The sequence below is a fragment of the Lipotes vexillifer genome, unplaced genomic scaffold, assembly GCF_000442215.2.
Source record: "Lipotes vexillifer unplaced genomic scaffold, Lipotes_vexillifer_v1.1 scaffold149, whole genome shotgun sequence".
NCBI classification, from domain to species: domain Eukaryota; kingdom Metazoa; phylum Chordata; class Mammalia; order Artiodactyla; family Lipotidae; genus Lipotes; species Lipotes vexillifer.
In genome coordinates this window covers 243,026-256,459 of record NW_006779962.1, presented here as the reverse complement: position 1 = coordinate 256,459, position 13,434 = coordinate 243,026, and the positions used below count along the sequence as shown (strand labels likewise).

The 13,434-nt window shown below is 56.1% G+C and overlaps 1 protein-coding gene across 1 annotated transcript in view; it reads left to right on the top strand.

The window, feature by feature from the left end:
* The window catches only part of SARDH (sarcosine dehydrogenase), a 58,070-nt gene that overhangs the window by 39,921 nt on the left and 4,715 nt on the right, over nt 1-13,434 (top strand). The window contains exons 16-18 of the mRNA XM_007453080.1: nt 458-551; nt 12,280-12,442; nt 13,016-13,184. Of these exons, the coding sequence (XP_007453142.1) occupies nt 458-551; nt 12,280-12,442; nt 13,016-13,184 (426 nt within the window). The remainder of the gene's footprint in view (nt 1-457; nt 552-12,279; nt 12,443-13,015; nt 13,185-13,434) is intronic.

The window sequence follows — 13,434 nt, the reverse complement described above, 5'->3', positions numbered from 1 at the left end:
TGGGGGGGGGGGTTCGGGAACCTGACCCAGACTCAGGGAATCAGGGAGGGCTTCTTGTAGGAGGTGACAGATGCACCAAGACCTGAAGGATAACAAAAGTTTAAACTGGGGCCGGGCGTTAGCCGGCTAGATAACTGCCCCAGGCCTTGGTTCCCCCATCTGAGAAAGGAGAGCTTGTGAGCGCCCATCTCTGAGTCCTGTCTCTGCCCAGGGCTTAGCTGTTCCTGTCACTGCTCCTGATGAAGGTGCCTTTCTTACCTGACTGGATTTGGGGTGCGTCTCCCTCTTGGTGTGTTTTATTAATAGCATGTTTGTTGGCGGTCGGCCCCGTGAGGACAGGGCCCCGTCCTCCTCAGTGCTGTGTCCCCAGTGCGTCTCCAGCCCAGGCCACGCACCCAGGAGGGCTGGGCAGGTGTTTGTTGACTGACTGACTGACCGACCTTGCTCTTGCTCACAGCCGGGCCATTCTCCAGGAAGTGCTCGATGCAGACCTGAGCAATGAGGCCTTCCCGCTGTTCACTCACAAGCTGGTGAGAGCCGCCGGGCACCTGGTAGGTACCACCTGGCCGCTGTCCCCTGGGCTGTAGTGGGCAGCAGCTGCGAGGGAACAAGCCCGGGGCTTGGGAGTCGTGTGCCCTTGGGCACGTCTGTGGACCTCCCTGGACCCTGGTTCCCTACTGTGAAGTGGGGAACACATGTCCTGCCCACGGGCTGTTAGGGCCTCAGACGAGTAACGGGGGTCAAAGCCGGGTATCACCTGTGCCCCACCTGGTGTCTGGCGCACGCTGAGGGGCGCAGTCCCAAGCTTCTGCCAGGGACTTGCCACCTGCGAAGCCGCCCCCAGTGCCTCCCCCTCAGAGGCAAGGGCACGCCCTCCCAGATCAGGGCATTTGCTGCGCCTCCTTGGAGATGACTGCGCTGGGGACAGCCAAGCAATTACGCTGCTCCGAAGGTCTGCATGCCCTGAGGAGGCGGCCTGTCCTCTGGAGTGTTCCCCCTTCCCAGCCCCCCGCATTGCGGGAGAGGAGAGGGGCCGCTCGGGGAGCACCGCCAGGCCCCGGGGAGCAGCCCCCGCCCGTCCCCAGCTCCGGAAGGCCGGGTCCCAGGACCAGAAGCTTCTGAGACCGTGGACCGTATCAGGGCTGCAGCGGACTCAGTGTCCTCAGAGATCCTGGGGCCGGGGTCCCGGGTCCAGCTCTGGTCAGGCCCTATTCCTGGGCCGTGGTGTCCTTTTTGGAAAATGAGCATCGTGTTCTCCACCCTGACTTTCCGAGGGCAAGGTGAGGAGAAAGCGGTCAAAGTGACCTCAGCAGCTGTCAGCCGAGGGCTCGCGAGGCGCCAGGCACTGTTCAAAGCATGTGACTCACGAGTACTTAATACTTAATGTCCCACTTAATACCCACGACAGCGTGGAAGGTTCCAGCGTGGGCTTCTCAGCCTCAGCACTGTCGATGACGTTTTGGAACAGATATTCTGGCGGGGCAGGGGGCGCATCCCGGGCATCGCAGTGTGTGGAGCAGCGTCCCTGGCCTTCACCCACTTGACGCCAGGAGCACCCCCAGATGTGACAACCAAAAATGTGTCCAGACGTGACCTCGCGTCCCCAGAGGCAGAACTGCCATGGCAGGGGAAGAGGGGGTGGGGCAGGGGAGGAGGTGCTGCTCTGTGATTGCCCTGTTAGCAGGTGTGCAGTCACAGCCAGGTGCATTGAACGAGGTCTTACAGCAGCTCCCGATGTAGGAAATGTTACCCCCAGGATGGCTGTTTCCCTGAATTGAGCTCAGAGAAGTTGGATGGACTGCCCAGGCCCCCACAGCTAATGAAACATAAAAAGTGCATGAATATGTGTCAGTAACACGGAGGTGGCCTTAAGGAGGGGGTGGGTGGACAGACAGCCGGACTCAGGGGCACTTCCACCTCTTCTGCTTCCTTCATGTTCATCTGGGGGGTTTGTGGGGGAAAGTGCTAAGGGATGTTTGTGATCCTGGCCTGCAGAGGGGCTGGAGGTCAGAGGAATCTGGGTCCCGTTAGCAAGTAAACAATGTTTCAATGACATCAGAAAGGAGGCTGCCAGGAGAAACCAGATAAAAGCAGCTCTGCAGAGCCGAGGAGCGCTGGCCCGGCTCTGGTCTGCCTTCCCTCTCTGGAGGCTGTGCTGGGGGGCAGGAAACTGGGGATGTCTCTGTCTAGCTTGCTTCCTGCCTGCTTGGTACAAAGCTGCCTGCCGGGACCAGAGAGGGCGTGCGTTTTCAGAGAATGGCACAGCTCCACCCCAGGCCACAGTGGCCTCTGGCCTGCCCCGACTGCAGCTCTGGCCCTCTCGGCCCCCATGGGGTCCGTGCAGCGCCCAGCCCTGTCTGGGGCGGCGTTCTGACTTGTGAAGTGGGAGGGGGAGCTGGGAGCTTGGCGTTGGCTCAGCCTGCGTGTGGTTCCGGGGTTTGTGTGGGAGAAGACCAGGTGGGAGGGCTTCCCCTGCCAGCCAGGGGTCGCTCCAGCGAGGCACCTGGGCCTTAGCCTTGGACAATGGGCTGCAATGGGGGCTGGCCCTTCCCGGCCCTGGCTGCCGCCCCAGGCCTGGCCCACAGCCGTCTGGCTGCACCTTGGCCTCCAGGAGCCGGGCTGGGCCAGGGCTCTGGCCAGTGGAAGCAGAAGCCAGACTCCAGGATGAACTCCTGCATGGGGTAACAGGCACAGGTCGGGGGCCAGGGGGTGGGATACATGGGGTGCAGGACATACACAGGCTGCTTCTCTCCACCGCCTCCTCTGGAGCCGGCTTTACTGGTTTAGTCAAAAGCACCCTACTGCTCGTTTCTCTGTTTCCAGCCACAGCACACAGTGTGCAGGGCCTGGGTGCAGACCTCACCACTGACGTGACCCCTCTGGGCATGACCCTGGACCTCTCTGAGACTTCCCTTTCTCACCTGCCACAGAGTCTGGCTGAAAAGTTGATGGGCTGTTTCACTATAAATAGGGAATATTAGTAAAATAAGAACAAACGAAAACCCCTCTAATTCCACCAGAGAGAATGCCAAGGCTGACAGTATACTGCCTTCCCACTTCTCTCCCTAATCGCCGCCTGTAAATTTTAAAACAGAAGCAAGGTCACCCCATGTACATAGTTTGCACGTCAGCTTCGTTCTCTGGCCGTTTGTTACTAAGTTGCTGTTGATAGTTTTCCTGTTCCTTGAAATACTGCCTGAGAACCACTCTGAACGTCGTGTCATCCTCTGCGCTAAGCAGGACATTTGGTTGGGCTGTTTTTTCTCCTTGGAATAACCCTGTGATGGGCTTCCCTCGATGGTGGGCCTTTTATGACTCTGATTATTGACCTAGGACACGTGCCTCAGAACCAGAACCCAGAGACAGAGGCGTCCCAGGGACATGGTCCCAGCCTTCCTGGCCGTTCAGCAGTCATTTGGTATTTTCTGTCCCCTAGGCCTTCGGGGCAGGGTCGGGGAGAAACACAGAGCTTTCCGAGGCCAGTCGCTACCTGAGGGATTTGGCCCATCGGCTCACATATGGCCAACCTGGATGGCCAGCTGAGTTCTAGCATCCCTTCTAAACTGAAGGCTCTATCCCAGTGCTGAGCTCCCCAACACTCTCCCTAGAATTAATTCTGGACATGTTGGCTAGGAGCCTGCCAGATCAGGGCTCTGGGCTGGAAGACACGGGCCTAGCTCTCCACAGGCTCACAGCCTAGTTGAGGTTGGGGGACGGGAAGGACGCTGCAGCCCTAGCCCAGCCTGCGTTGGAGCGAGGGCCTGGGTGGTGAGAGGAGCCGCCACTGCTCCGCAGCTGGCGTGGGGGTGAAGAGGATCCCAGGAAGACGTTCGCAGGGGGAGTCCAGCCCTGCCTGGCGACCGCGCCTTCTCCTGAGGGCCCCGAAGGCTAGGCTCTGGCTCCTTTGCGTCAGTGTTATGGTTTTTGCTGACCTCACAGTGACCCAAGCCACAAGTTCCCAGACGGTCCAAGCCAGGGGCACAAAGGCCTTCCCATCCGCTGGCCGGCAAGAGGGATGGGGAAGTCAGCTGCCAGCAGGACTTGGGCCATGGGACCTGGGGCTGGCCACCGCCCTGGCCCCCACCCGAGGTGGCCTCACAGGCAGGCGGGGAGGCGGGAACCGGGTCAGCCCGGGATCCGGGGGTCCGGGAGCGCCATCACCTCAGTGCCCAGCAGAGCTGGGGGCCAGCAGGCCTGGCTTCTGGTCCTGCCCTGGCCTCTGTGGGACCACCTCTCTGGGTCTCAGTTTCCCCATCTGTAGCACAAAGTTTAGACAATGACCAAAATCTTTTCTGGCCCGTCCTGTAAGTCTGTCCAGATATCCTGCATGCTCTCTGGATCCAGGGGGAATTTCACATGCTCCTAAATAATATCATCATGTGTTGACACCAGTTCCATCAATGTTGCCGATGCTGGGCCCGGAGCTCGGGGCCAAGTCTTTATGGGAGATAATTGGATGCCAGCCAACCAGATGCAGGAGAGGAATATGTGTGTCTGAGTCATCGGGAAGGCCTCCGGGTCACGAGGGAAACGCGGAATGATGAGGGTCAGAGCCCAGAACCACAGATCCTGCCCGAGGGTGGGTGAGCAGGGCCCCGCCGCCGCCCACAGTGACCCACGCTCACGACTAACGCATGGGTGGGCGGCCGTGGCTGAGCAGTGCCTCCAGCCGAGCAGTGCCGTTGTTTTGCAATAATTCTACGATGCTTGGACCAGCCCCAGGCTTGCAAGACCCTTGCATTCCTAGAGGAAGAACAGAGGGCGGGAGTTGTCCCCTTGGCAGCCAGCTGACCGGATGTCCTCAAGGCCAGGGAGGCTCCCAGTGAAAGCCTGCTCCTGGCCTGGTTCCCAGGGGAGGCGCGGTGTCTCCCTGACTCAGCCAAGCACGGGGACCCCTTCTGAAAGCGTAAGGTGCTGGGCTAGAAGCTCATCTTTAGGCAAAAGGTGATAAAGCGATTTTTTCCGGAAAATTAATTGCAGGTCAAAAGGAAATTGAATTTCTTTTCCTGACTGTGTGTGTCCTTGCTGTGGCACCATTCAGATTCAATTAGTCTGGGATGGAACATTCTCCCACCCCGACGCGTTGTACGGACAGAGGCGGGATGCCCACACCTTCACGGAGCCTGTGTTTGCCAACTGGGTTTTAGCCGTCGCCTAAAAAGTCGCTTTGCACAACTTGTGCAAATTCACCTCTGTCCTAGAGAGCCGGGGGTGGTGTGTAGCTGAGAGACATGGTGGCCGAGGCCACTATTCAGCGGTGTCCCGTGGCGGGCAGTGACAGCTTCTTGCCGTGAAAGTATAAGGACAAGGTGTGGCTGGAATGAGGTTGAGTGGCTTAGAGGGACTCCCGGGAGTGTGCTTCAGAGATTCTGGAAGCTCCTCCAGGGCAGAACCCCGTCCTTTCTCCGCAAGGATGTCCTGATCGTGCGGCCCCTGCCGTTGTCTGTAGGTGCAGATGGGGCCTTTTGGGGGGAGGGCCATAGCGTTTACCACCTGCTTGGAATCTGTGGCTCTTTTTTTGATCCTCTGAGACAGCCAAGTTTGTGAAGTGTGGTTTGAGCATCACACCTTTTATTTATTCTGAATCTTTGAAAATTGGTTTCCAATCACCATCCCCCCCATCACCGTCACCACCACCACCACCACCACCACCACCACCATCACCACCACCATCACCACCACCACCATCACCACTGTCACCACCACCACCACCATCATCACCACCACCACCACCATCACCACCACCACCATCACCACCACCATCACCACCACCACCATCACCACTGTCACCACCACCACCACCATCACCACCACCATCACCACCATCACCACCACCACCACCATCACCATCACCACTGTCACCATCACCACCACCACCACCATCGTCACCATGACCACCACTGTCACCATCACCACCACCATCACCATCGTTACCATGACCACCATCACCACCATCACCATCACCACCATCATCACCACCACCATCACCACCACCATCACCATCATCATCACCACCACCACCACCATCACCACCATCATCACCACCACCATCACCACCACCATCACCATCATCATCACCACCACCACCACCATCACCACCATCATCACCACCACCATCACCACCACCATCACCATCATCATCACCACCACCACCACCGCTTCCACCACCACCATACTGCCATCAACCTTGCTACCACAAACATCATCCTCACCAACTACTACCATTACCACTATCTTTACTACCACCATTACCTTCACCTCCACCGTCACCATACCACCTTCACCAGAACTACCAGCACCACCGTAAGCCAGCCCTCTGGACCAGACTCCTAGGAGAGATTGCACACCCCCACTGCAGGGTGTTTTCGGAATCAAGGGTGTCTTGGGATGTCCAGAGGATTTGAAAAATGAAGATCCTTTAAACCTACTGCCAACTGGCTTCTTCCCTCTCCTGTGGATTCAGGGCTCTAGGCTCCTGCAGGGGGCTGCACATACTCTGATCTCTGCCTATACCCTGCCTCGGGAGCCCCTGAGACCCTCACTTATTTAAGGGGTGACTGAGTTTGGACGATGTGCCCGGTTAGTCGGGGGTGCTGGTACACACCCAAACTCCCTGGAAACAGGTAAAATCACCACGAGCTAATGTGATTTGAGAGAGCTTGGGCCCGTGTCTGTGGGCACATCTGCTCCAGCCCTCCTGCGGCGTCTCTGCCCAGAGAGGCTACTCCAGGCTTGTTCTGATGCTGCCCGTGGCCAAACATCCCACAGGAGTGACATGGGCTCTCCTGCCTGGGGCACTCGTGTGGCCTTTGATCCGAGCTGGGGTGGGCACCTAGCGCTACCCTGATTTCAGTCCTCCCCACGGAGAGCTGGCAGGAAGTTCACTGATGCACCAAACATGGAACCAAGCCCCCAAAACCATTTTACTGAAACCTGAATATATTCCCTCCCCACAAAAATATTCCAGTGAGTCAGTCGAGGGCAGGGAGGGAGGATCTTATGGTGTTGACTCCTTGCTCTGACTTACTAGCTGTGAGTCCTCCGAGCGTCTTGGGAAGTGCTCATACCAGCTCGTGAGAGCTGAGGATTAAATCTGTAGGAAAATTAGCAAGGGGTGGTTAAACCATTGGTAGCTTGAAATCAGCTGTAGCAGGAGTATTTATACCACAGAAAGTGGTAAATGCTACAGAACAACCCCCTGCCCCCCAAGAGTTGATTGTTGAACATTTTCTAGGACATCACTGGGCCTTGGGCAAGTGGCTTGACCTCCCTGAGCCCCAGTTTCCTTATCTGTAAAATGGGCGTGCCAGCGGCACCCACCTCTCCGAGTAGTCAGCCTCCTGCCTGGGGCTCTATAGTGACAGTTTTGTTGACTGCTCCCATGGGCCCTATGAGCTCTATTATCAGCCAGGATTTGCAGAAGCAGACTCAGAGGGATGTCAGTCGCCAGGGATGCAACGTTTGTGACTCATATTTAAACCTAGTAGGTATGTGGCACCCAAGCCCACGCTCTCGGCCACTGTGGTGCCTGCGCTGCTGGGTGGCTGGCCCTCACCTGCCCTGCGTCAGGTGTGAGTGCCGGGAGGACCAGGCAGCATCCTGAGTACTGTGGAGGGTCCAGAGCCTGGGGGCGGGCGTGCCAGGGCCCCATGGGATGTTTGAGCACAGGTGTTTGTGGAATGGGTAGCTAGAAGCTTCATCTTGCTGGGCTGGCCATCTGTGTCTGGGGCAGGTGACCCCGTGTGGGACCACAGACATTACTGACCACGCACTGTGTGCACAGCCCCAAGTTGGGGCTCGGAGGCATCTCTTGACTCGTGTACAGGATTCCAGCCTTATCCTTATGGGGTGGATAAGCCTTAAGCCTGCTGCAGCCCAGGCTGATGGGGACCCTGCTCGGCCTCAGGATGGGAGAACTCCCCCACACCACGCCCTGCTAACCATCTCATTGCCACCCTAGTGGCCTGAATGAAACAGGTGATGGGCAGAGGGGAGAATCCTCTCACCCTTGGGGACCCGTAGCATCCCGCAGAACTTTCTACAAGGCCCCACATGTCCTGGTGGAGGGGTCTGAAACCCAGAACCTTCCAAAAGGAGAGGGTCCTTGAGCCAATTTGGAATAGAAGTAATGACATTCACCCAGGTGTTTGGGGCTTGGCGGGTCTGCCTCCCCACCCCAGCAGGATCTCTTCTCACTCAGGGGTCCTCTAGGGTCTCCGTTCCACAGCCCAGGAGTCTGAGCCTCCCAGGGGGCCCAGCTGGCAGGTGGCTCTTGCTGGCTTTAGAAGCAATTTCTTCCTTTGTGGGCCAGCCGGCCAGAAGCACACTGGCCACTGCAAAGATGGGCACTGGCCAAGCCCTGTTGATTCCTGAGTGGTCACCCCAGCTGGGCCAAGCAGAAAAGGGCATTGCTCCCAGCAGGGCCTCACACGAGGTCCTGTTCCAGCGTTTACTTGCAGAGCTAAGTTTGTCTGCTGATAACAGGATGCTTGTTGCCCGGGACGCACATGACCAGACCAGCTCCTTCTCTACCCTTCAGTTCTTTTGCATATGTACCCAGAAGTGGGATTGCTGGACATATGGTAGTTCTATTTTTAATTTTTTGAGGAATCACCATACTGTTTTTCCTAACAGTTACACTATTTTACATTCCCCCCAACTGTGCCCAAGGGTTCCAATTCCTTCACATTCTCGCCAACACTGATTATTTTCTGTGTTTTCTTTTAAATAGGAGGCATGCTAATGGGTTTGAAATCATATTTCATTGTGGTTTTCATTTACATTTCCCTAATGTTTAGTGACATTGCGCATCTTTTCATATGCTTGTTGGCCATTTGTATATCATCTTTGTGAAATGTCTATTCACGTTCTTAATTCGTTTCTTAATCAGGTTGTTTTGTTTTGGTTGAGTTGCAGGAGTTCTTTATATAGTCTGGATATTAACCCTTTATCGGATACATGATTTGTAAATGTTTTCTCCCATTCTGTAGGTTGCCTTCTCACTGTTGGTTGTGCCCTTTGATGCACAGAAATTTTTACATTTGCTGGACTCCCATTTAATTATTTTTGCTTTTTGTTGCCTGTGCTTTTGGTATCACATTCGAGAAATCACCGCCAAGTCCAGTGTCACGAAGTTTTCCCCTGTGTTTCCTTCTAGGGGTTTTACAGCCTGAGGTCTCACATTTAGGTCTTTAATCCAGTTTGAGTTAATGTTTATATATGGTGTAAGATAAGGTTCAGTTTTTCCATCACTATTTGTTGAAGAGACAGTCCTTTCCCCACGGAACAGTCTTGGATCCCTTGTTAAGGGTCACGGGGCATTTACATGAGGGTTTATTTCTGGGCTCTCTTTTCTGTTCCGTTGATTTGTTTGTCTGATTTTATGCCGTACCATGCTGTTTTGATGTAGTAGCTTTGTAATAACTTTTGAAATCAGGAGGTGAGTCCTTCAACCTTGTTCTTTTCCAAGATTGTTTGGCTATTCGAGGTCACCCATATGACTGTTAGGGTGAATTTTTCTATTTCTGCAAAAAAAAATGCCACTGGGATTTTGATAGAGATTGCATTGAATCTGTAGATTGTTTGGGTAGCATCGATATCTTGAGGACACGAGATGTCTTTCCATTTATTTGTGTAATGAAAGAACTTTCATCTCTTTAGGCAATGTTTTATAGTTCCCAGCGTGCAAGTCTTTCACCACCGTAGTTAGGTTTCTTCCTAGGGATTTTATTTTTTTTGATGTGATTGTAAACAGATAGTTTTCTAATTCCCTGTTTAGATTGTCCATTGTTAAGGGTATAGAAAGGCAGCCAGTTTTGCATGTTGATTTTATATCCTGCAACCTTGCCGACTTGGTTTGTTGGTTCTAACAGTATCGGGGGAGTCTTTGGGGTCTGAAAAGGGTTTAAACAAAACCTGCTTTAAGGCCCTTCCTGATGGCCTTCCACAATTCTGTGGCCCCGTCCACTGCCCATGGTTCCCAGAGCAGTGTGGGGCTGTTTTGAAGGGGAGTTTGCCTCAGTTTGGGGCTTGCTTTCTAAAGTCCATCCAAGCCCACGTTGACTGTCAGATGACTGTGTACCAGGCACCAGCTTCCCATGAACTTGATGCTCACCCCATTTATCAGATGGGGGCACTGAGGCTGGGAGAGGCCAGCCCGTGGGTCATGCTGACCCTGAGCCCATGTTCCAGATGTTCTTATTTTCGGCCCTCCCCTTCAGTACGTGTCCTCTCTCAGAAGAAATGAGACCTCCCCCAACTCCACTGTTTCAGTGGAGGAAAAAACACAAGATGTCTCAAGAACCAATGATGCTGGCAACTTAGAAAGTCACCTAGGAATCCCCAAACCCTTCCCCTCACTTTGCCGGAAAGCAGAGGTCTGTCCATCTGTGCCTGTTTTCCCCCTTCACTCAGGAAGTATTAATTCAGCCCGTCTGTGTGCTGGGGTATGATGGAGACCAGCCAGCTTCCTGGCCTCGCCGGGCTCCTGGGAGCTGGGGAAGGGGCTGAGGGTAGCTCCATCCCACCCGTGAATTCATTCAAGAGCCTGACTTAACTGGGGGGCTGTATGTCTGATAAGACCGGCGATCCTGGGGCCGTGAATGGGTGAGCTTTAAAAATGATTTTTTCCTGTTCAAAATGAGATTGGCTTTGAGCCCTGAGTTCCTCCGTGGGCTGTCTAAAATTAGAAGCCCGTTGACAAGGCAGGGGAGCAGCGAAATGTCACCAGTACATTTTCTGTGTCAATTTTGAGAGTCCCGGACAAATGGCAACTCAGAGCAAATTTGTGCTGTTTCAAAAGCTTCCCGAATCCAGCCCCTCGGTGGCGGTGTGGTTGAAGTGTCAGATTTATAAGGCGCTGGTTCCGTGGTCGGCAGAGTGGCCCCCGCTCTCCTTCTGCTCAGATATTATCCTGGCAGGGGCTGCACTGGGCAGCCCTTTGGGCTCAGAGCAGTAATGGGATCAGGTCCTCCGTCTCCATGAGCTCTGTGGCTTGCTGCAGCCTCCCTGTCCCTTTTGTGAGCCGGACAGTCCCATGCTTGGGCCTTGCACACGGGGACGCTGAGGGTTCAAGTATTTGCCGGGAGACTGGAAGCGGCCACCAGGTGCTGGATGTGTAAGTGACATGCCACCAAACCAGCCATGCAGGAAAAGTCAGGCTTCCCAAGACAGACAAAGCCAGGCCCCTGACGCCACTTATAGACAAGGAAATCGAGGCCAAAGGGAGGCCAAGAGGCTTGCCCAAGTCACTGCGGCGATTGAACGGTGGCCCCCGAAAGAGACGTCCATGTCCCCACCCCAGACCTGGGAATGGGACCTTGGAAATAGGGTCTCTGCAGTTGTGATTAAGGCAAAGGATCTCAGGATGAGACCATCCTGGCTTAGCGTGGGGCTCATCCCAGCGACAGGTGTCCTGATGGAGACGGGGAGACACGGACACAGAGGAGAATGAGCCAGAGGTCAGGATGGCGCAGTCAGGAGCACCTGCGGCCTCCAGAGGGAGCGTGGACCTGCCAGCACCTTGCTTTTGGACTTCGGGCCTCCAGAACTGGGAGACAGCACACTTCTGTGGTTTTAAGTGCCCGGGTTTGTAGTCATTGGTTACAGAGGCCCAAGGGCATTCCTACAGTCACTTAGGAGAACAGCTGTGGCCCGGGAACCACATGTCCACTTTCCCCCACCCCCAACGACGACACCCCTTCCTTTGAAAGATTCCCAGGGACTTCCCTGGTGGCGCAGTGGTTAAGAATCCGCCTGCCAATGCAGGGGACGTGGGTTCGAGCCCTGGTCCGGGCAGATCCCACATGCCACGAAACAACTAAGCCCATGCGCCTCAGCTACTGAGACTGTGCTCCACAGCCTGCAGTCTACAACTACTGAGCCCACGTTCCACAACTACTGAAGCCCGCGCGCCTAGAGCCTGTGCTCCTCAACAAGAGAAGCCACCACAGTGAGAAGCCCACGCACCACAACAAAGAGTAGCCTCCACTCACTGCAACAAGAGAAAGCTCGTGCGCAGCAACGAAGACCCAAGGCAGCCAAAAAAACAATCAGTCAATCAATAAACTTATTAAACAAACAAAAAAAAAACATTTCCAGAGTGCCCCTGAGGACTATCCTCGAGACCCCCCATTTCTTGGGGCCAGAGGCCATGGCCTGGGCCCAGGGCCCAGGGCTAATAATGGTGACGGTAGGAAGTGTCCACCAGTAAGTGGTGGCTGGACCTTGACCTCAGTCGTCTGACCCTGGCCCACGTCTAAGCTGTGACTTGTCCCCCAGGTCCGGGCCATGAGGCTGTCCTTCGTTGGGGAGCTGGGCTGGGAGCTGCACATCCCGAGGTCGTCCTGCCTGCCCGTGTACCAGGCTGTGATGGCAGCAGGGGCCAAGCACGGCCTCGTCAATGCCGGGTACCGGGCCATCGACTCCCTGAGCATCGAGAAAGGTGTGTGTAGGGTTTGGACACCACGGTGGGCTGCCTGAGCCACGTTCACTGGAGGCAGAGAGTCTGTTACCCCCACCTCTGGCCCCGTGATCCTTCCACCCTCACTGTGCTCCCCCTTCCCCCAACCTTTGCCATCTCCCCAAACCCCCTTTGCTGTCCACGGACCGGGTCCTCCATGCAGGCCCGGGGATGGTGCTGGCATCTCTTGACGCCACCACTCTTGAGGGGAGGGGTGTTCTCCCAGGTAGGGGCGGGCGGGGGCCAGAGCTGGATTTGGATGTAGTGCCAAGTTTCCTAGGGAGAACTGGAGAACATCGGAGCGGGAAGGGGCCCTCAGTGCTGCCCCTTCACAGCCCCCTCCCCAGGGCCCCCAGCCTGACGGCACAGGTGCCGCAGTGCTGAAGGGGGCTCGTCCAGGGGACCTACTACGATCGAGGATGGCCCCCGCCCCGGGAGGCCCAGGTCACGGAGTTTCTAAGGTGGGCATGTGGGCTGGGGCAGGCGCCCACGTGCGTCTTGCAAAGGGCGTGTGTCTGCCTCTGCTGGCGCTGACCCCGTCGTCTCCCTACCCAGGCTACCGGCACTGGCACGCCGACCTGCGGCCCGATGACAGCCCCCTGGAAGCGGGTTTGGCCTTCACCTGCAAGCTCAAATCTGCCATCCCCTTCCTGGGGCGCGAGGCCCTGGAGGAGCAGCGGGCCAAGGGCCTCTACCGGCGCCTGGTGGGCTTCACCGTGGACGAGTGAGTACCCCTGGGGCCAGGGCTGCCGGAAGTGACTGCCGCAGACAAGCAGGCTTCTGGGTTCCTCCTCTCGAGCCACCTGGTGTGACGCTCCCCACGGGCCTGGCACCCTCTCCCAGAGCTCCCACCGCAGCCCCGTTACAGGTGAGAAGGCTGGGTCCATGCCGGGCCTGACTCCAAAGCCAACGCTGCAAACTCAGATCCCGCCAGGGCCGGGCAGGGTGCAAACCAGGCCCGGTGCCGGTGCTGG